This window comes from Prosopis cineraria, unplaced genomic scaffold (genome assembly GCF_029017545.1).
Source record: "Prosopis cineraria cultivar Desert tree isolate PC_DT_omini unplaced genomic scaffold, ASM2901754v1 PC2, whole genome shotgun sequence".
Classification (NCBI taxonomy): Eukaryota; Viridiplantae; Streptophyta; class Magnoliopsida; order Fabales; family Fabaceae; genus Prosopis; species Prosopis cineraria.
In genome coordinates this window covers 4,356,544-4,378,109 of record NW_026555333.1, presented here as the reverse complement: position 1 = coordinate 4,378,109, position 21,566 = coordinate 4,356,544, and the positions used below count along the sequence as shown (strand labels likewise).

Here is a 21,566-nt window from a genome sequence, read left to right as displayed (position 1 = left end):
GAAAATCAAAAAATAAAATTGAAATCAGAGGTAAAGCATGCAGAGTCCATACAACATTCATCTCTCGCCCTAACCTAATCAACCTCATACTCTGTCTCCATCTCTTCTCCTCTTCTCTAACCTAATCACTATGAAATCAAAGGCAGAGCACACAAAATCCAAATGCCATAGTTCTTCTCGCCGTCGACAGCATACATCCAATCTTGATAGCTCAGTTCAGCAACTCGTGCTCAACTTTCACATTCCAGATCTTGCTCAAGTGATGTTGTACTCAACGCATCCTAAAGTTCATCTTTGTGAGTCTTGTCGTCCGCCATCACCATTATTTCTCTTCTCACCTTCTCTACTAAAGTCTTCTACATCCTAGCATTTGCATTTCCTTTTGCGTCAGGTTAGTCACTATAGCTCGTGCTTGACTCTATTGTTTGTTTCTTGATTTAACTCTTGAATGTTGTTTCTTTGCCTGATGATGTTGTTAGTAGTTTTGATTTTTCTCATTCAAATCTTAATATCTTAATGTTTGCCTGATGATGGTTTTTTTTTCATTTTCAAGTTATGAAATTGAATGATATGAAGAAAATCAAAAAATAAAATTGAAATCAGAGGTAAAGCATGCAGAGTCCATACAACATTCATCTCTCGCCCTAACCTAATCAACCTCATACTCTGTCTCCATCTCTTCTCCTCTTCTCTAACCTAATCACTATGAAATCAAAGGCAGAGCACACAAAATCCAAATGCCATAGTTCTTCTCGCCGTCGACAGCATACATCCAATCTTGATAGCTCAGTTCAGCAACTCGTGCTCAACTTTCACATTCCAGATCTTGCTCAAGTGATGTTGTACTCAACGCATCCTAAAGTTCATCTTTGTGAGTCTTGTCGTCCGCCATCACCATTATTTCTCTTCTCACCTTCTCTACTAAAGTCTTCTACATCCTAGCATTTGCATTTCCTTTTGCGTCAGGTTAGTCACTATAGCTCGTGCTTGACTCTATTGTTTGTTTCTTGATTTAACTCTTGAATGTTGTTTCTTTGCCTGATGATGTTGTTAGTAGTTTTGATTTTTCTCATTCAAATCTTAATATCTTAATGTTTGCCTGATGATGGTTTTTTTTTCATTTTCAAGTTATGAAATTGAATGATATGAAGAAAATCAAAAAATAAAATTGAAATCAGAGGTAAAGCATGCAGAGTCCATACAACATTCATCTCTCGCCCTAACCTAATCAACCTCATACTCTGTCTCCATCTCTTCTCCTCTTCTCTAACCTAATCACTATGAAATCAAAGGCAGAGCACACAAAATCCAAATGCCATAGTTCTTCTCGCCGTCGACAGCATACATCCAATCTTGATAGCTCAGTTCAGCAACTCGTGCTCAACTTTCACATTCCAGATCTTGCTCAAGTGATGTTGTACTCAACGCATCCTAAAGTTCATCTTTGTGAGTCTTGTCGTCCGCCATCACCATTATTTCTCTTCTCACCTTCTCTACTAAAGTCTTCTACATCCTAGCATTTGCATTTCCTTTTGCGTCAGGTTAGTCACTATAGCTCGTGCTTGACTCTATTGTTTGTTTCTTGATTTAACTCTTGAATGTTGTTTCTTTGCCTGATGATGTTGTTAGTAGTTTTGATTTTTCTCATTCAAATCTTAATATCTTAATGTTTGGAAATTTGAATGAAGTTAATGATGATTTTTGATGTTGGTGAATATTAAATTTAGACTTTTTAATAATTAAAGGGTTGTAATTGTACAGATAGATATTTAAAATGTTATATTTTATTATTGTTAGACTTTTGAGTGATTAGATTTAGTTCAATATTTTTATAATCAGTATCTTTTTATTTAAATTATATTATTTTAATCATAACTAGTTTGTCACCAGTTCAACCCTAATTGAACCACTAACTTGTGATCTAATGCCATGACTAGTCTAATTTTACGTGCCTTGGGTAAAGAAATTGAAACAAGATAGGTTAAACTCTTAAGGAAGAATTACATTCACGTTTCATAGAAGGAAGTTTATTATCAAAAGGTCTTATAAATTTTATAAAATACTTTCAAGTTTTAAACCCTCATATTGACAATTTGATTAAGAACATTGATACTGGGCAATGACCGTTTGTTGCCTAGTTGTTAATGCCTCAGTCAATGCAAGGATTTGACATTTGAGAGTATTTTATAAAATTTATAAAACTTCTTAATAATAACTTCCTTTTATGAGATCTGAACGTAATTTTTTTAACTTTTAAAACAAGCTCGAGCAAAAGCACAAGGGCTGCGTCACTGTGTGATTTGCTCGGAAGTTTTCAAGGTTGGATTATTTGCATGCCTTGCTCACACTTCTTTCACAAGGATTGTATTGTTTACGACTGTGCAAAAGTCCTTCGATCCTGTCTAACCCAATTTGACTTGAGATGATTCAGTTCTGTTCAATCCATATAAACACCAATCCTTCAGGATAAAAAAGATTAAAAAGATCATACTATTTTTTTAGGTTGAATTGGATAGAAAATTGGGTATCTAGACCACTTGTCCAGTTTGGTCTTATTAATTTATTTAATATAATTATAATTAATTTATTTTTGATAAATGTTTTAGATGTAATTGATGCTAAGGAGATGATTGCATGAAGATTTGTTGAGTTTATTTTTAAATTGTTGTTGTAATGTAATATTGTTAAAGTTTGTTGAGTATTATTTTTGTTGAAGTTATAAATTTAAATTATTTAGACTGTAACTGAAATATTTTTTCTTCTTGATGGAAATTATTATGGAGTTATTATGATTATAAGTGTTTTTATTATTTTAATTGAGTTTATCAGGTTGAAATGGATTATTGCCTCTCATAAAGGAAAAAGGAAAAAAAACTAAGTAAATACTAAACTAACAGGACTAATCTATTAATTTTATGGATCAAGTTCAATTCTGTTAAATTTTGAATTATCACTGAATAAGACTGGACTATAAAATTTCTAATCCAATTTTTTTCATAAAAGAAACCGGATTTCAAGTTAAGCTAAAATTTAGTACTGTCAAGCCTTTTGTACGGCCTTAGTATTGTTCGTTGGCTGCATCGTAAGAATGATTGTCCGCTGTGTCATTTTTAGATGCCTGCCAGTGACCATTGATTAAATTCATTTGCCAAACTTAATTATTTTCTGGATTCAAATACCACTGCTTTTTTTCTTTCAATCCCTCCCCATCGATTTTATATGTTTTTTCGTATTAAGTTGGCAATACACTATATTTTAAAAATCATGTAAGGGTTATTCATTATACTTCAAAAGAATTTGTATGAGTGATGTATTGCTGACCCTCTTTTCCCGGCGCCGTGAGAAAAGGAATGCGAGGGAGACGAGGATGCGAAGACTTGGGAAAAAAATAATCGGCACAAGGATGAGGAAATAAGATCATAAACGATGGTCTCAGCAGTGCACTTACCTTATGTTGGTAAATGGTAACACAGGTGGGCATGGAATGTTCTTGAAGACCATTTAAGCATTTTTTTTTTTTTGGAGGTTGGGGGGGGGGCCTCATAAGATCTATCTTACTTTTGAAAATTTCAATTATTATTACTTTTCATTGAAATGATTTGTTGCCATTAAAAAAATTGTCCCTGCCTTTTTTTATGAAAGCTGTTATTGAATCTAATTTCAAATCACCGCTTGTCATGTTTGGAAATCAACATGTAAAGCAATATATAAAACTATAGTGGGTGGCAATTGCCATTAACAGAATAGGCATACAAGGAGGCTGGGCATGTATGATCATTTTGACAAATCAACTAGTAAGTTACGCTCCCATGATTAAACTACACAAAAACTAAATTATGCAATAGAGTTAATGGGATGGGTGAAAGCAAAGTCATATATAGAGCTCATAATAAGGGTAAACCTATGGCTAGCAAGTTGGCTGCAGCAAGTTGCGGGCTTGATGAAGTAGGTTGTACTTCTACCAACCCACAGCAAGTAACCCACAAATAAATTTTTTTTATATACATTTTTAAATTTTAAAAATTATGAATTCACTTCTTTTCATTTTTTTGTGGGAAAAAAATTATATTTTTTCCCTAAAAATTAATTATTCAAATAAAAATAAAACTCATTTTAAATCATTAAAAAAATATAAATTGAAAATACATTAATACGTTCTAAAATAAATATATATTAATCATAAACAAACATAGTAAAAAGTTTAATTACAACCCAAATCTTGAAGATTTCTTCTAATCAATCATAATGTTAGAAATTGCGATAACATTAATTTGAGTATATATCTCTAATGCTTCATCTACCAAAAAAAAGCATAATTAATCATGAAAATATAATTAACATGTAGGAGTTTAAAAAGTAAATAAAAAATATAATTATTACAGTACAAAGATTTTGATCTCTTTCCTTTTATTTTTATTGATACAACTAAATTGCTTTCTTTTATTTATTGTGTGGAATAGAAAGTGCAGCTTGGTATATTAATTTCATTTCTATTATATGTTGATAGTGATTTCAACAACAAAAATTTATTCTTCATTTCTGTGTTGTCTAAATTAAGTATTTCTATAAAATAAAAAAAATGAAAGCTTTCTACCCTCTAGTGAAAGTTAATTAGTTTAGTTGTTAAAGATATATCATAATACATCAAGTTCGGTTTTGATTATAGATGGTCCAGCTTAACAAATTTATTTTATTTTTAATGTTATTATTATTAAAAAAATTATAAAAAATTAATAAATTTATTTTGTTATCAATCTGGATAATATAAATTTAATCTTATGGCTCAATTCAATATTAAAAGTTTTAAAATTTTTTATAAATTAACTATCTAGAACTACTTTGAATGATCTAGTTTTAAAATTTTGACGAGTTTGAGAATTGAGAGTGATTCTACAATTTTTATCTTTTTTAAAAAAATAATAAGCAAGCTAACTTGCCAACCTGTGGGTTAGCCTGTTATGGTTCAAGCTATGCGGGGTGGGTCAAAACTGTCTTACATATAATTAAGCCCATTTTTTCAACTTTTGTGAGTTAGAAGGTTAAGCTCACGGACTCAACTTATATTACTAGCTATAATCATATACGATTCAAGAGGGATTTTATGCGGAGTTTGGTGGTATTACTGAAGCTGCAAGTAGTCCTTATAAGGAATCACATGATATGCTAGAGGAGGTAGCCTACCAACCAACTCAGGTGCAGGCCCTACAGTGGCGTCAAGGGCTAGCCCATTAGAAGTACCTGCTAAAATTCTCATTGCTTTCTCATTCACCATATCTCGATGCAACACGCTCTTTTATTTCCATTACTTAGTATCTGAGACCACAATAGCCGTACATTTTCTACAAGCACCTCAATCAGATTCGCATAATGGAAAGCTTAAGTGAGAATAGGGCTTGTTCATTAGAGAGCTTACCTCCATATGATTGCCAATATTGATGAAGATGGAGTTAGGTGAGGGGTGGATTAAGACCACTTGTTATTATGCTGGATTTGAAGCCTAGAGAGATGATTTTGCATCAAGACGATCAAAAACCCATGGTCTGTGTGGATAGCTAGGCCTATTGCTAGCTCGAGCTATAGGCATGGTGGATACAAGCTTATTTCTAGCAATTGAGAGCCCAATTCTATCTTCAGCTTCTTCGCTATGTAGTTTTCTTCCTAGCCCAAGCTTTGAGATATTCGTTTCAACAATATCCCTGCTACTTCCCTACTCCTTTTGTAGCATTCTTCTACTAACTCACTATAAACAAAACTCATGAGCCATCACTTACGCCTATTTTTTCATATTGTTTGTAACATCAATATGACTCCACAGTTATGGAGGAAAAAGTAAAGACAAAATTCCATGATAAGGAGGATGCCTAATGTCATTAATGCAAAAGTTGGACCACGAAACCTAAAGGAACAACATAGGAGGGACAACACTAAAAGGGCACCGGTTAAATTAAGAGTGGAAGTTGTAGCTTACTTTTTAGGATTATTGTATGCTGTAATGAAAATGGAAAGATTTTGTGGTCATTTATGTTTGTTCACCTTAGACATGATGATATGAACCTTTCGACTTAGAAATCATTCCATATATTCATACGATATATGTTCACTTAACATGGCTAAGATTCCTAACACCAAGCATGAATAGAAGTTCTATAACAGATATATACCTGGACCAACAGCAAAACATACACACACAATAAACCTGCCCTTGATACTTGATTCAAAAGCATTCCTTTTCCTTTCATTGCTTAGCAAATTTCATGTGTGGTAGAACTGGAAACAATGACAAATATGTACTCTATGAAGCAATCATTTAGTTAATTTTGCACCTAAGTTACTTGACAAAATGATGAAACCAGACAAAGAGACTCACACAAAAATAGAAGCGTACATTACGTTATATATAGGCTACATCGATCCCATCTGAACATTAAGTTGATGGAGAGAAAATTATTATTTAAACAAGTTAAAGCAGATTTGACTGGAATGAGCAATAGTATGTACAATTAATGGGTGTTCACGGGATCAGGACACTTCCTTCCCATAGCTAGTCTCAAAAAATGATTAGAACTTAATTTTTGTCCCATCCTCTCTTGAAAGGAGTTGAGATGGGACCCAAACATCTCAAGTTATGGTGCCTAATTAAATCATAGGGCAACAACAACCAAGCATACTCGAACAATAAAGTCATTAATTGATAACAAACTAATCATGATAAACCCATATAGGCATAGACTTGATAATGTCATATTATAAACCCAAATTCAGTCATAATAATTGATTCGAGCTAGGGCAACTAAGTTTAAACTCAAAGAAGGTCAGAGAAAAGGCGACTAAGTTCAAATTTGAGCTAAAGTAGATCGTATACTCACAGAGTAGGTGACAATTTTGCAAGATTTGAGCTAGAGAAAATATGAAGAAGAAGCAAAAAGGCATTAAATTCGATACACAGAGAAGGAGGAAGAAGAAAATCCTATAGCACCCACACAATCCTATGGATAAGGTTGAAGAGAACGATGGCAAAGCAATGAAGAGGGAGGACTCGTGACTAAGAACCTTAGCACAGTGGTCCCGAACACCTATGCCGCCGACAAGTAGTGGAGGATCTAAGGTGACCAAGGAAAACGGAAGATGCAAGATCTAAGGCTGAGCTAAGGTAGAGAGGAGATAAGGCAAAGGCGCAGTGATGAAATGCGGCAAAGGTGCAAAGCTGAGGCAAAAAAATTAGATATAGATATCATATTAATCGGGACAGGATAAGACATCCCGATGGTGAGCCTGAGTCCTGTCCCGTCCTAATTTTTTTGGGCTAGGATATACCTATCTTGACATAATCGAGATGAGTACAAAAAAATCAGGATGAGTACAACTTAAATACCCCTATATATAATCAACACATATAAATAGACAAAACAAATAAAGAAAAGGCTTAACAATGGGAGGAGGGTGAGAGATTTAGATTACAGTGGTGGTGTTAAGTATATGGCATGTACTTGAAGCCGGAGGGTTCAGCAGGAGCGTGGAAATGAGGAAGGACATGGAGTTTAAGATAATCTCTCTAGAAGAGATTTTTGTCAACCCTAACATGGAAGCTTGTTTTGCATCGAACGGTATCAAATACATGCCCTCCTGCGTATTCTCTTTTTTAATCCTCTATCAGGTTAAAAAACCTCTTGCTTCCTCTCACCACCTCTTCCATCAATCTCTTTGAGACCCTATGATTTAGTAGCTGCACGTGCACATACATATGCATGAAACAACCAACTCACGCAATATTAGGTTATGATATAATTATGTATGTAGGTACTTAAGGGACAGGTGAGTGTGAAAGTGATAGAAGGAGTGATGATACCGTAAATGGTGGGGTTGAATAAGGAGGTGAGGTGGGAAAAGTCAATGGTGGTAAAAGCTGGAGCGTCAAATTCAGATACTATGAAATGCTCTGGATTCTGAAGGCATGCATACCTAGAGGGTATGGACGTCACGCAATAGGACTCAACCAGACTTTTGACACTGAACATCTTTGCCGAATTTTGATCCCTCTTGGCACCTTTAAGGATTCCCTGTACTAAAGCACCAGTGATCTATTGCATGGTGTATAGTCATCTTCTGGGAGCACTCACGAGCTGGGCTGCTATTTTATATACACAAGCGGCACATGATTCAGTGAGGCATATTTTCAGTCTTTTTTTCGCTGCTCTTTAGAAAATTTCAATTTAAAAAGATTAGATGATGAAGAGGTTATGGCAGTGGGACAAAGGGCACATGGGCTTGTCATTTGAGAGATTATAAAGAAGTAATGCAGGGAAAGCGATGTGCCACCCAAGTAAAAGAGAAAGGAAAGCAGAAATTACCAATAGGGATATATAATGATGAAATTAGTTACATGTCAACTTTTGAAAATACTCATAAAAGTAATGGTCCTTTTTTTTATAATACAGAACAATTAGGAATTAATGGCAGATGATTGAGTGATGGGGGTAGGAAAATGAATGAATAAGCAGGCATAGAAGGGAGAAGGGGAATGGCACAATGGAAGTCGAAACGTATGCATGTACAAGGGTGTTTAAAAGCATTCAAATAGCATAGTTTCTGCTATTATATAGTATATAGATCACCAACATGGATGATTGCCCTAAAAAAATAGCTCACACTATATATACTAGTACTGCAATTTCCAAGTGAGGGATGGTAGCATTAATGCAGCATTCCCGATATAATAGAATTGCAGTGTTAGAGTTTATGCGGTTATCATGAATAGGGAGGGATGATTACAAGTACAAATACAATCACAATTAATTTGGGGCAGTGGAGCACAGCATTAGAGGTGATAAATGTCAAATAATATTGATGAGGTGATAAGTGAGTCTGAAGATGAGTAAACAAAAGGGTAGGCTGGCTTGGCGCACCAATTCATGGAAGGGATGGGCACCTCGTTTTTGTTTGGTGATTGTGTGATTCTTGGAGGAAGAGGAATGGATCCATGAATATGATATAGTGATATACAGCACGATGTGACTCCACTCCTCAGATTCGTGCGTGGTTGCCTGGCACTTTGACAAAAGCTAATGAACACACCAGCTACTATATCCCTTAAATGCCCTTATTTACGTCAAATCTCCCTCCATTACCCGAATGTCTTATCCATTCGTCAAGCCCAACATCGTCTTGGATTCATTCTTATCATGGAGACTCAATTAGCCACACCAAGCTCAGCCTTTAATTTCTAGTTCGCCCACAACTCCCCACCCCGGGTCTCTCTCTTGCAACACTCATGGCTTCTAAACTCAATTTGCACCAACTTTTCTTCATGATATATATCTGCTCATTTGGGGTGGGTGGGGGGAATTCAGATTTCCCTCCCCTTTCCCGCCCCATAAAAATAAACATGAAATTGATTTGTTTATTTTAAATGGACAAGCGAATAAACTTACGAGAGAATGACACACGTGTTTTAAAAGAATCAATTAATTTAATTTAGATCCAAATGTTAAACTTTAAAAATTTATAAGTTCGACTCTTAATTTTATAATTTTATTATGATGAATTTGTAATTTATTTTTTAAATTTTAACATAATTGAAGAATAAATAAATTTATTTTTCTATTAAAATTTAAAACACAAGTTATAAATTCATCACAATAGAATTACAAAATTTAGAACTGAATTTATAAATTCAAGAAATTTGATACTTAAAACTTAAGTTGAATTAATTAATTCTCTTGAGATATATTTATCATTTTACCTAAAATTATTTTCATAACTAAAAGTAGCTTGTGTGAAACGTGATTAATTTTTTTTTTCTATCACACTCCCATGATTAATTTTGGAAAGTCAGGAATATGATAATTACATTGGGAAGGCTTATCATTCGAAAATTATAAACAACTTTGATTTTACTTTGGTTCGGTTGGATTTTTCCCTTTCTACTTAAAAATTGTACGGTTTCATTAGTTTATTTCAATTTTATATGCTTTTTAAAAAGATTTGTTACCTTTCAATTGTTGATTTTTAGAGCATACATAAATGCACAAATCTCTTTAAAACCCCCAAACTCCAAAAAAAAAAATTCAAGACATTTTTTTTCTATGGCACAAAACCGTTAACTAACTAAACTAGTCAAGAACCGATAAATCGGTCAACAAATTAGAAAAACTAGAAAAAGTGACTGGGCGAGTAGTTCAAGCAGTTCAAGAGACCCAAGCTGAAAAAAGAAGAGGGGAGCCGAAGGAAGAGGCTTAGAAAAAAGACGAAAATGAAAATGAAGAGGAAAAAAAATCACCAAAAATCAAAAAAATAAGATATTTTACAGTAAACCTCCCCTTGGATGTGTTTTTCCAGTTACAAAACTATGTGTTCGGCCATGAATCATCTGATGCGAAGAAACTCAAAATCTCGCACTTACATATATTATTATATTATATTATTAATACATTAAATAGAGCATGGAGTAAGGAAGCACTGAAGCAGCGACCGTCGTGATAATGAAGAGGAAAAAAAAAAAAAAAAGGTAAAAAGGAGTGACAAGGGGGGAAGACTTTGACGTGGGAGGAAAATAAAAAAATGTTTCTTATTTATTTCTTGGAGTCAGAAAAGATTAACATAATATCTTTAAATGTTATTTTATGTTTAATAAACAAAATTTTATTAAATGCTATTTATACTATAAAAAGTGAAGTGGATAAAATAAAATCTATTAAAATGTTAGCTTTTATGATTTTAGATGAACTTATTTTATGATATATATATATATATACATATGTATATATATTATTTAAAAATATTAAAATAATCATATCTGATTCAACTCCAGTGAAATCATTAATTTTTGAATCAATAACTCGTCTAATTCAATCACAGATCATGTTTTTAAAACCTTGCTTTTAAGACTTTTTTATTCCCACTAAATCAGACAAAACGCCCATTATTCCAAACTAATGCTAAAAGCCGACGGCTCTTTTAGTGAGAACGCAATACGAGTACAATTTGGGTCATGGTAAAAAATTATAAGTAACTCCCGAAATAAATAGCCAACAAAGAAATTGCATGGGAATGTACAGACCTATGTTCTGTGGTATACAAAATCCTTAGAATCCTGTTTGGTGTGAAGGATTGGGAGGATAAGACTGACATTAAAATTTAGTAATCCTATTTTTTTATGCTTGGTACAAAGAATAAAGCATTTCAATCCCTGTACCAATACTATCTTACATGGGATGACTTGGCACCATTGCCCTCCCCCCAAGTATTGCAAAATTAGTCTAGGGATTGATATTTCTAAGACAAAAATACCCTTTCAACCTCTCCACCTCCCTCCCTCCCATCGAAATGAATCCCACACTTTGTCCAGATCTTGGTACTGGGATTGTAGAACCTATGCTTCGACCATAGGTTCTTCTCGTCCAGATGGGCCGGAATGATGTTGACGACCTGCAGAAGCAAGCTTTAATGCTCACACGTGGGATTAACTCTAGTGTTCAACCCATTGAGGAGCTTTAGAAGATGCATCGCAAATCATCTCCCTCCCTCCACTTCTCCATCTCGTCAGAAGTCGTTCGTGGCGCCATCTCCGTCGCATCTCCGTCGCAAGTCATCTCCCTCCCTCCATATGATTTGATGACAGTTCTGAGATCCCTTTTAAATTAAGTCTGAGATATGTCTAGATTTAGATGGACAAGACTTTCGTTCTAAATTTTTTTTTTTATTGGTTGATGATAAGGGCCATAATAGTCTTTTGACAATTTCTTATTGAATATTTATTAGAAATATTCCATCCAAATATTACTCCATACTAAATATATTTTTAAAATCTCAGTCCTAATTTTAATTTCAATCTATTGAAAATCATACTTTTATATCAAATAGGGCTTAAGTATTTTATGTTTTCTAAACTTTTCAGCGTTCAAATCAATCCCCCATGCACGCCAGTTTCAAATGTAAAATAAAATAAAAATGAAAAATTTGTATAAACTCTGGACACCACAAGTCTTTTTTTTTTTTTTGGGCCTAAACTCCACACCCAAAGTTGGCAAGCCCAGAGAACGAGATGAATGTAGCTAATCTATGGTCTATCGAAGCGTCTAGGTCTCACTTGGGTCTGGACATAACCGATCCGTTGATCTTTCTTCCAAGTTTTCCGTGGCTGCATGGTGCCTCCTGCTGCTCTCCCTCCACGAACTCGAAGCATTCCTGTGGATGAAGCCCCGACCAGTGATCGGGCCGCCCCTCCCTCCTGAACCGCTCGAAACCGGCCAACCGCTCCCGGCCACCTCCACTTCCCGCGCTTCTCGTCCTGTAACCGCTTCTCTCACTCCTCAATCTCTCCAATGCCGGGTGCAGAAGCCCCTTCCTCACCTCCTCCGGTAATCTCAGAGTAAATCTCTCCCGATCCTCCCCAGCCGAAACCAGCGAATGTCCAGTCGAGTGTGATCGAGGAAACAAGATCGCTGTTCCCGACCTCGGAGGAGGATTGTGGTTGACCATATCTCTGTTCTTGGAGGGTGATTCTACCAGTTGTTGATCACGTTGGATGATATCGCCGGCGTGTCGTTGTAGCTCAGATTCGGCGGGAGATTCGGGCATCTGAACCGCGACGAAGGAGACTTCGCCTAGTCTGGGAACGAGGTTGGCCCGACAGACGGGGCACGTAAAGTGAGAGGACAACCAGAGGTCGATGCAACCGGGGTGGAAGACGTGACTGCACTTGGGAATGAAACGCAGAGTTTCGTGGTCCTGAAACTCGTTCAAGCAGACGGCACATTCCAGGGAGCTCCTCCCAATTTTCAGACCCTTGACGGAGGAGTAGACGAGAGTAGGGAAGGTGCGGATGATTTCGGGGTCGAGGCCGCGGGGGTGGCGCTCGCTGCTCCCGCTAGGAGGAGCAAGGGGGTCGGTTCCTCCATGGAATCGTCGCTCCGAACATTGACGAGAGCAGACGGAGAGGAAGCCCAGTGCGAAGAAGACGACGAGGAGAATGACCAGAACAATGGCCATGGATTTATCGAATCGAACCTGGGATGGTGAGTCGAGAGGCGGAGAGGAAGGAGGGGTAAACGTGAGCTGTGCGAAGGAAGGGAAAGAGGAGCGAAGGAGGAGGAGGAGGGAGAGAAGAAGGGCGGCCATGGTCAGGAGGAGGAGGAGGAGTGCACCGGGAAACGATGAGCATAATAGCAGACCGTGAGAGCAAGATAGGCTGTAAACGTAGGTATTATTGCTAAATTGCGAGAGGCGAAGCTTGTAACAACATAAGAAAACGTTAACATCTTTCTTTAGTTGAACTGGCGGTGCAGGAATGAAGATTTAAGGTAAAAGAGACGGAGGATATGTTGAAAGGGCCATCGTGAGGTTTGCTACACGAGAAAGGTTGTCAAGTTTTTGGGGTCCTGACTTTTGGAAATCTAAGCCAAGTGTGTGCGCCCCACAAAAGGTTATCTTATAGAAGTAACAATCAGGGAGTTTCCCTTGAGACACGACGTGCGAAGGGGAGCGTCCTTTCCCTAGCTCCGACGACCAAATGAAGTTTGGGAAGTTAGTCAGAGATAGATATTTAAAAAAAAGTTACGCTTAATATAATTATAATAATACAATTTCTCGTTTTGGTGGCTCTTGACTTCGTTGTGCATTTTCTTTTTTCCCTATAAATTGAACGAAATGGAGGGAAAGAGGTAAGGGCTAAACAATTCTAATAAATGTCCGGCGCAGACACACAAACAAGGAAACACCCCCCTCCCCCTCAAAAAACAATAATTAAAAAAAATGAATGGCCTTGTTTTAATTGTTAGAAAGGGAGGGGCTTAGGTATTAATCCTTAATATAGTTTTTCTAACAAATTTAAGAAAGCAAGTTTTAAAATATTAATAATACGATTTTTTTAAAATATAAATATTATGTATAAAAATTACATATATAATATCTTGACTTGATTAGAAACAAATATTTTAAATATAAAAAAATAAGTATATAAATTTTGTCCTTCGTGTAACTTACAATGCATAGAATATTGTTGAATTTCTGGTCGTGACGCTCCAGATAATGAGAAGACTACAAAAATGGCTCCATTGTGCATAACGAAAGGATAAAATTGTTTCTCGCTCTTGTGTCTTCTTCCATGCATCCACTCCACCGTCCCATTAATTTTCTTTTAACCTAATAATCATGTCTCACCACCTGTGCCAAGTTCATTATAAAATGTCGATTTTATTTTCATGGGTCTAGTCGTCTGTGCACCCCGTTTTTACTGAGCTATAATTTATATTGGATCCAGATTATTATTTGATCTGAGTATATATTAAGAATTGTTCATGGTTGAATAATCAATATCAGGAGTACCAGAGACGCTAAGTCTCAATAGATAACGAAAAGGGTCCTGAATTCCCTTACCACAATTCACTTGGATGTAAATAGATAGAAAGCTTTGGTAGAACAAGTGTATAATTTTATTGAAATGTAGAAGATTACAGACCAAAAATTAAGAATTGAAAAGGACTAATGAATGTAAAATGTGCGAGTCTTGATTGATTGTTGACTAACTTTCTCTATTTTTTTTTCTATTTATAATGTTAAATAGTGGAAGCCCTTTCCTTGGGATTTAGCACGTTCTGCTGAAAAATTAAGAATCTCACAAAACTTATGGCACGGTCTTTTCATTTTGATAACCAGCCCATTTCGCCGAACTACTTGGGTGTAAATTTCAACATTACTTAAGATTGTATTTTTGTGCCAACAGTCTAATATCTGCAGCTGACGAGATTTCAACACTTGTTGTAGACTTTATTGAGCTTCGGGGCTGGTCTTTTTTGTTTATATTGGGCCTGACACTTTAATTACTCAACCCAATCGGCTTTGTGATCTATTTGAACAATGCTTTATATTTAGCCCAAACAAGATTATACAATGACTTTTATTTAAGCGTAATCCAATCCTTCGTGTTAAATCCAACTAAACAATTCAGCCTCAAATTTTACCTATTCACTAAACTATCCAGCGTTAACCCAACTCTTCAAGGTTTGAACTGATATTTAATGGCAATAGTAACCATTCATAATTGTATTTTTTTTTTTTATGTTGCCTTTTGGCTGACTATGTTTAACACATAACTACTCAACTATTTATATCCGCCCTTCCTCCCACGAGACTCTCTAAAAAATTATAATGGGGGAAAAAATGATCTTCATTAATAAGGTGTTCTTATTTTTGTTTGCCAATGCAATGACTCTGCCCATTCATCTCTTTCCAATAGATACTAATTTGGGAGCTGAAGATATCACAGAATTTTCAGCGAGTTGTGATCCGAATATTCCAATTGTTTTATTTTGCAAGCATACATTGAAACCAACATCATGATATACTGTATTGCAACCAATTATAACACCTTCTAATTATTCTTGCTTTGATTTTTCGGGTCTCTTTTGTGGAGACAAGTGTGTGTAGGAGTGCTGGCTTGAGTAAGCAAACTGCCGGTGCAATAACTACGGATGCTGATAATGCTGAACCAGGGAGTTTAGGTGTATCTGGCCTTAACATTAACGAAGTTGAAGCCATGTGGACCGGCTTTAATTGGTACGTTAATATTGGCTCTAACCATTTTATCATTGATCCTGTTTGCTTTCCACTAGTGCAGCCTGTGAAATGGATGCATGCTTGCCGTGAGGGGAATAGTTTGACACTAGTAAAGCCTTTTATTTTATATTTTTTAATCTTGGAGGAGGGTTGATAAGCTATTTCAATTTCAAATGGGTCATAAGACAATTATTGCCATTGTGGACTAGATTGCTCGTGCATCTTTTGAATGATTGAGATTTAAAATATAATTAATTTAATCCAAACTAAAATTCAAAATTTAGTATTATAATTAAAAAATTAATTTTATAAAATATTAAATCTCAACTATTTAAAAATAAATTCAATAATTGAGATAGATAGTGAAAAAGAAAGAAAGAAATGGAGAGAAGCCACGTCTTTCAACGAGTTGGTTTCAATATCTCCTTCCCATGTAACATCTACCCTGGGCCCTAGCACATTAGAACCTTTAAGACTTGCTTTTTTTTTTGTTTTTTTTGTTGGACTTGTATTTTTGTGTTCATTTCTATTGCTGTTTGTGATTTTTGATTTGTTTTTAGGGTAAAGATACAAATTTGGCCATAAATTATTTTTTAAACAGCATCTGATAGCCTAAACTATCAGATGGTGCAAAATAAATTACGAACTTTTGAAAACAGAACATCCAGTAGCTCGCCATTAACTTAAGTTAACAGATATTATGTGGGGCCTACAATGATACGTGACACAACACAGACGCAACACATCAACATGGTAAAGGTGCAAATTTAGCCAGGAACTATTTTTTGAGGAGCGCGGGGTAGCCTCTACTATAAAAATGAATCATCCAATACCTTCTCCTCAATTTTAACTAAATATCATTTATTTTCATATTTATGAGGCCCAAAAAGCATTAATCTCTCCAATCTTTTTGCCTTCATTCTCAACATAAGCTCCAGAAGAAGAGATTCAATGAGTTTTTATCTGAAGACACTCACAAAGACAATGCCAATGAAGTAGAAGCTTGATTTTACTATGCATGAGAAAAGCTTGATTCTAGTTTAATTTAGTCATGAATTATTTTTTCTACTTTGTTAGCATCGTCTTCATGAATATCTTCAAATAAAAACTCTTTGAACCTCTTCTTCTCGAGTTGAAATTAAGAACGAAGGCAAGAAAATGTAGTGATTAATGCTTTATGTGCCTCATAAGTATGAAAATAAATAGTATTTGGTCAAAATTGAGGGAAAGGTATTGGATGATCCGTTCTTTTATAATAGAGGCTACCCAATGCTCCTCGAAAAATAGTTTGTAACTAATTTGCACATTTACTATGCTGATGTGTCACGCTTGTGTCGTGCCACATGTCATTATGGGCCCCACATAATGTCCGTTAGCTTAAGTTAACGGTAGGCTACTGGATGCTCTGTTTTTAAAAGTTTGTAATTTATTTTGCACGATCTGATAGTTTAGGCTACCAGATGCTCCTTAAAAAATAATTTGTGATCAAATTTGCTACTTTACTCTTGTTTTTATTATAGTTGTTTCTTCCTAGGCCAAAAATATTGTGAATATGATATTAAAAAAACAAATTTGTGCGGGAATAGCTTGCAAGTATCATGAAAATTTTGATATTAAGATTTTAAGTAACTCTATTGAGACGAAAGGATTTCTTCTCTAGGACACGACTTAATTCGCGCTTTTGAATTTTAACGTTGGCCCTTAAAAAAGTCTTCTCGATTGATTGACTGACTGATTTGGAGGATAAAAAAAAAAAAAGGCGGCGTTTCTGCCTTTCAAAGCTTTTATTTTTTTTTTTTGTTTTGAAGTTTTTGGTTTTGCGAAAGTCGGAGCTCGATCACAAAATTGGATATCAGGAAATTGGGCCCATGTGAGCCCAGTTCTATACCCTCGATGTAAAATGCACTATAATCCAGCCCACAGTCCCATTACACCCAACGAGCTGAATTTCGATGTAAAACCCAAGAGGCCCCAATTCATATCTGTTAATCTCTTAAATGCATTTAGAAAGCAATAACTATTATATATATAATGAATGTTAAATTATATATTAAACTCATCCAACCTTTGACCCATGCATGGATAACCCCTTCACATTGTATATGAATAAATTAATGACAGTGAATTGATTTGCATGAATTTTAAACATTTTATTGAGGAGTTCCAAATGTCACTGATGATATTATTAATACTCTCTCTCTCTCTCTCTCTCTCTCTCTCTCTCTCACAGAACAATTATCGAATAATTACTTGTCCGGTGAAATTAAGAAATAATGTTACCCAGACTAAAACAGAACATGACGAGATACATTCGAGAAAGACAAATGAGGGGACAGTGTAATCGTTGACAAGGTCAACGGAAGTGATAATGAATGTAATGAGTGAAAACGGCCGGTTCATTGCATAGAATGCAAGGGGACAAAGGCGATGAGGGAAGCAAATCCCTGAAATTAAGTAAGGAACCCGGTTAACAAAATTCAGGATGACGATGGTTCAGGCTAATTAAGCCAAACATTCCGGGACAAATCTGTCATGTCACTCCAATACTGTACATGTACGTACATTTAAACAAAACTGAATGTCATCGTCTTTTAATCTCCTCGATCTTTTGTTAGAGTGTCAACCGTGATTGTGAATTCGTCAATTTCCAACTTAATCAGCCTTCTGACATCAGTTTTAAAAGTTTTCATTTAAATATTATCGGCTTTTTATTCCCCAGTCATGCATACTTAATAATTGGTTATATATATATATATATATATAGGAAGGTTTGGAATTTATGGGACTGACTTTAATTAAGAACATTCGAGTAACAAGCCTTAAGGACACGTCTTGTGGTTGATCCTAGATGCTTCGAATCTTCCACAATATCAAATTCACATCGCCTTTAACTTGCTTTAAGGTTTGCTCCAATTAATCCGGTAATATAATATTGTCCCAATATTTTTTGTCACATCATTGCAAAGTTGTGAAAAAAAGACTCCACGCTGAGGGGCCCATATCATTCACTATTAAAAAAATAAAATTTAATGAGGTACAAATCTCTTGTTAAATACTATTTTTTAATTAAATTATATTTTAGTGAAGAATTTTATTTTTTTATTAAATTTATAGTTAAAAAAGAGCTCATTAAATTTAGCAAGAGATCATATTTTTTTCACTAATTAGCAAAGATTCAGTCCCTCACTAATTTTTAACAAGGGATGAGAGGGACTAAATCCCTCACTAATCTCTCACTAATACTATTCAAAATTTAATAATTTAGTGAGAGATTAGTCCCTCGCTGATTCCTCGCTAAATATGTGTATATTTAAAAATAGTGATTCCGCATCACCTGCCATATTTACATCAACTTGTGATATGTCACCAAGAATCTTATGCCTCATCAACTGTCATGTCACCTAACATCTAGTGCCCACCGCCACATGTGCGATAACTCATGATATGTCATTGTTCACTTTGCGCCATGTCACTTCTTCTTTACCATATCATATATTCGTTATGTTTATGTTAAAGTTAAGACTTGAACCTTTGACCTTATGCCTTCAATCCTTATACTCTCTTTCTTTGTCAGTTGAACTGAATAGCATTTACAGTCATTATATAAGAAATTAAATATACATTATTTAACTGCATAAATATATCAAATATATTATAAAAATACACACATACTCCCTCCATTTTTAAATATAGGAGAAAATAACTGTATCACACAGTTTAAGAAAAGAGGTTAATAATAATAATTATGTCTGAAAATAAAAAATTTAGACTAAAATATCCTTATATGTAATCTCACTTTTTTTTAATTTATTAATACCATCCATTTAAAGAAAAGTCAACCACCTCCTCTACCACAACAATAAATGCTTAAATAAAACTGAGTGCTAATCTCTATCTGTATTTCTGAAGACATATCGCTCCCTCTCTCATCGAAGACGTAACAATCCCTTTCTCTATTTTCCCATAACATGCACTTTCACGTTCTATATCACTGTCATCGAACACTTTGATAGTAAAATTCAAACGAAAAATAAGATTTTTAAATTGGCGGCAATAAGAAAGCAGGTGTTTTTTTATTTTCAAAACTGGGAACAGCTATTTTTATGGTCTGCATGCATATACAGTTACACATTCAGCCAGTTTTTTTTTTAATTTGCAACTATTTGTGCCTCGTTGATTTGAAGGAAATGCCACTTCACATAGATTTGAATCAACCTCCCTCTCCATTGATGGAGGTATATTTGCTTGAGACATCTCCGACTTCCTCTGTTTTTGTGAAAGATAACAGAGCATCTCTAACTACCTCTGTTTTTGTGGAAGAAAACAGAGCATCTCCTTTGCGTCTGGATTTAAACGTCCCTCAGTTGGATGTAGATGAAGACCATGACAACCATGTATTTTTACAGTCAGAAGATGAGGACGATAACTTGGACGCTGAGTTCTCCATGGATGAAATACATGCTATCACCAGTATTGGTATAATTTGTCTACTTGGTGCCTTAGCCTTCTATTTCGTTTTTGTTTGTGTATTTTTTACTTGTTCATTTTATGCTATAGGAGACGCTGTGGTTGAATAAGAAGGAGAACCAACTACAAAACGAGCATGGTTAAATAATAAACAACGAACAGTCATTGGTCAAATGCTCCTTCATTCAAGTAGAGGAGGAAAACTTGAACCAGGCATTGTAAAATGGATGGCTTCATTATATTCTGTCTCTATACATGTCATTTATCGCATTTGGAATCAAGTGAAGGAAACAGGTGATGCATGTCATAAGAGAACACAAAACTGTGGAAGGAAGAGAGTCCAAGTAGACATTGCTACGGTTCGTGAAGTTCCATTATCAAAGCGGCAAACCATTCGATCTCTAGCACATGCTCTGAATATTAGCACAACAGCTTTGATTAAGTTTATTAAGGAAGGAGAACTTCGGCGACATTCAAATACACTCAAGCCGTTATTGAAGGAGGGGAACATGATTTGTCGTCTTAGATTTTGCTTGTCTATGCTTGAAGAAAGTAGCATTTATGATGATCCCAGGTTTAAATCCATGTATAATGTTGTTCATATAGATGAAAAATGGTTTCTAGTGACTCAGGAATGCACAAACTTCTATCTACACAAAAATGAGGATCAGCCACACCGTACATGCAAAAACAAAAACTACATTGAGAAGGTTATGTTTCTAGCTGCAGTGGCACGACCAAGGTTTGATGAAGCAGGCAACCAAATATTTTCAAGAAAGATAGGTGTGTTTCCTTTAGTTACTAAAGTTCCAGCAAGAAGGACAAGCGTCAATAGAGTAGTAGGGACACTGGAAACGAAACCAATTACTTCTGTCACCAAAGAAGTTAGTCGAAGGTTCTTAATTAATGAAGTTTTACCTGCCATTAAGGAAAAATGGCCAAGAGAAGATGCAGGAAGAACCATTTTCATACAACAGGATAATGCCCCATGTCATGTTGCCGTAGATGATGAAGAATTCTGTAGAGCAGCTTTAGAAGGGGGTTTGATATTCGCTTAACTTGTCAGCCTCCTAATTCTCCTGATTTGAACGTGTTGGATTTAGGTTATTTTAGAGCCATTCAATCTCTCCAACAAAAGGAGGTGACTAGATCAGTTGATGAGTTGATTGAGGTTGTTGGGAGATCATTTGATGCTTTCCCAATAAAAAAATTGAATAAAATATTTCTCACACTCCAGGCATGTATGATTGAGGTCATGAAGTTGAAAGGATCAAATGACTATGGAATGCCTCACTTGGGGAAGGATGTGATGCTTAATCATGGCGGGCTACCCATAACATTACAATGTGATCGTGCCCTGGTTCATGAAGTGCAAGAGTACTTACAAAATCTAGCTACATGATGCTTGCACTGGAACGTTAGGAAAACCAGAGCATTGCGTGATGCTTGGTTATGCACTAGAACTTTTGTCTTTTGCAGGAACATCAGAACATTGTAACTTCAATTGTTTTTTATATCGGCGCTTTTTATTTTTATTTACTCATCTC

At 35.4% G+C, this 21,566-nt stretch overlaps 2 protein-coding genes across 2 annotated transcripts; one reads left to right on the top strand and one right to left on the bottom strand.

The window, feature by feature from the left end:
- Window positions 1-12,081: 12,081 nt before the first annotated feature.
- On the bottom strand, window positions 12,082-13,485 carry LOC129301956 (RING-H2 finger protein ATL11-like). The gene has a single exon (XM_054940589.1). It carries the CDS (start codon window positions 13,114-13,116, stop codon window positions 12,082-12,084), a length of 1,035 nt encoding a protein of 344 aa, XP_054796564.1. The 5' UTR covers window positions 13,117-13,485.
- Window positions 13,486-19,781: 6,296 nt separating this feature from the next.
- Window positions 19,782-21,077, top strand: LOC129301955 (uncharacterized). The gene is made up of 2 exons (XM_054940588.1): window positions 19,782-20,028; window positions 20,302-21,077. The coding sequence occupies exons 1-2, from the start codon at window positions 19,782-19,784 to the stop codon at window positions 21,075-21,077; spliced, it is 1,023 nt and encodes a 340-aa protein (XP_054796563.1).
- The last annotated feature ends 489 nt before the right edge of the window (window positions 21,078-21,566 follow it).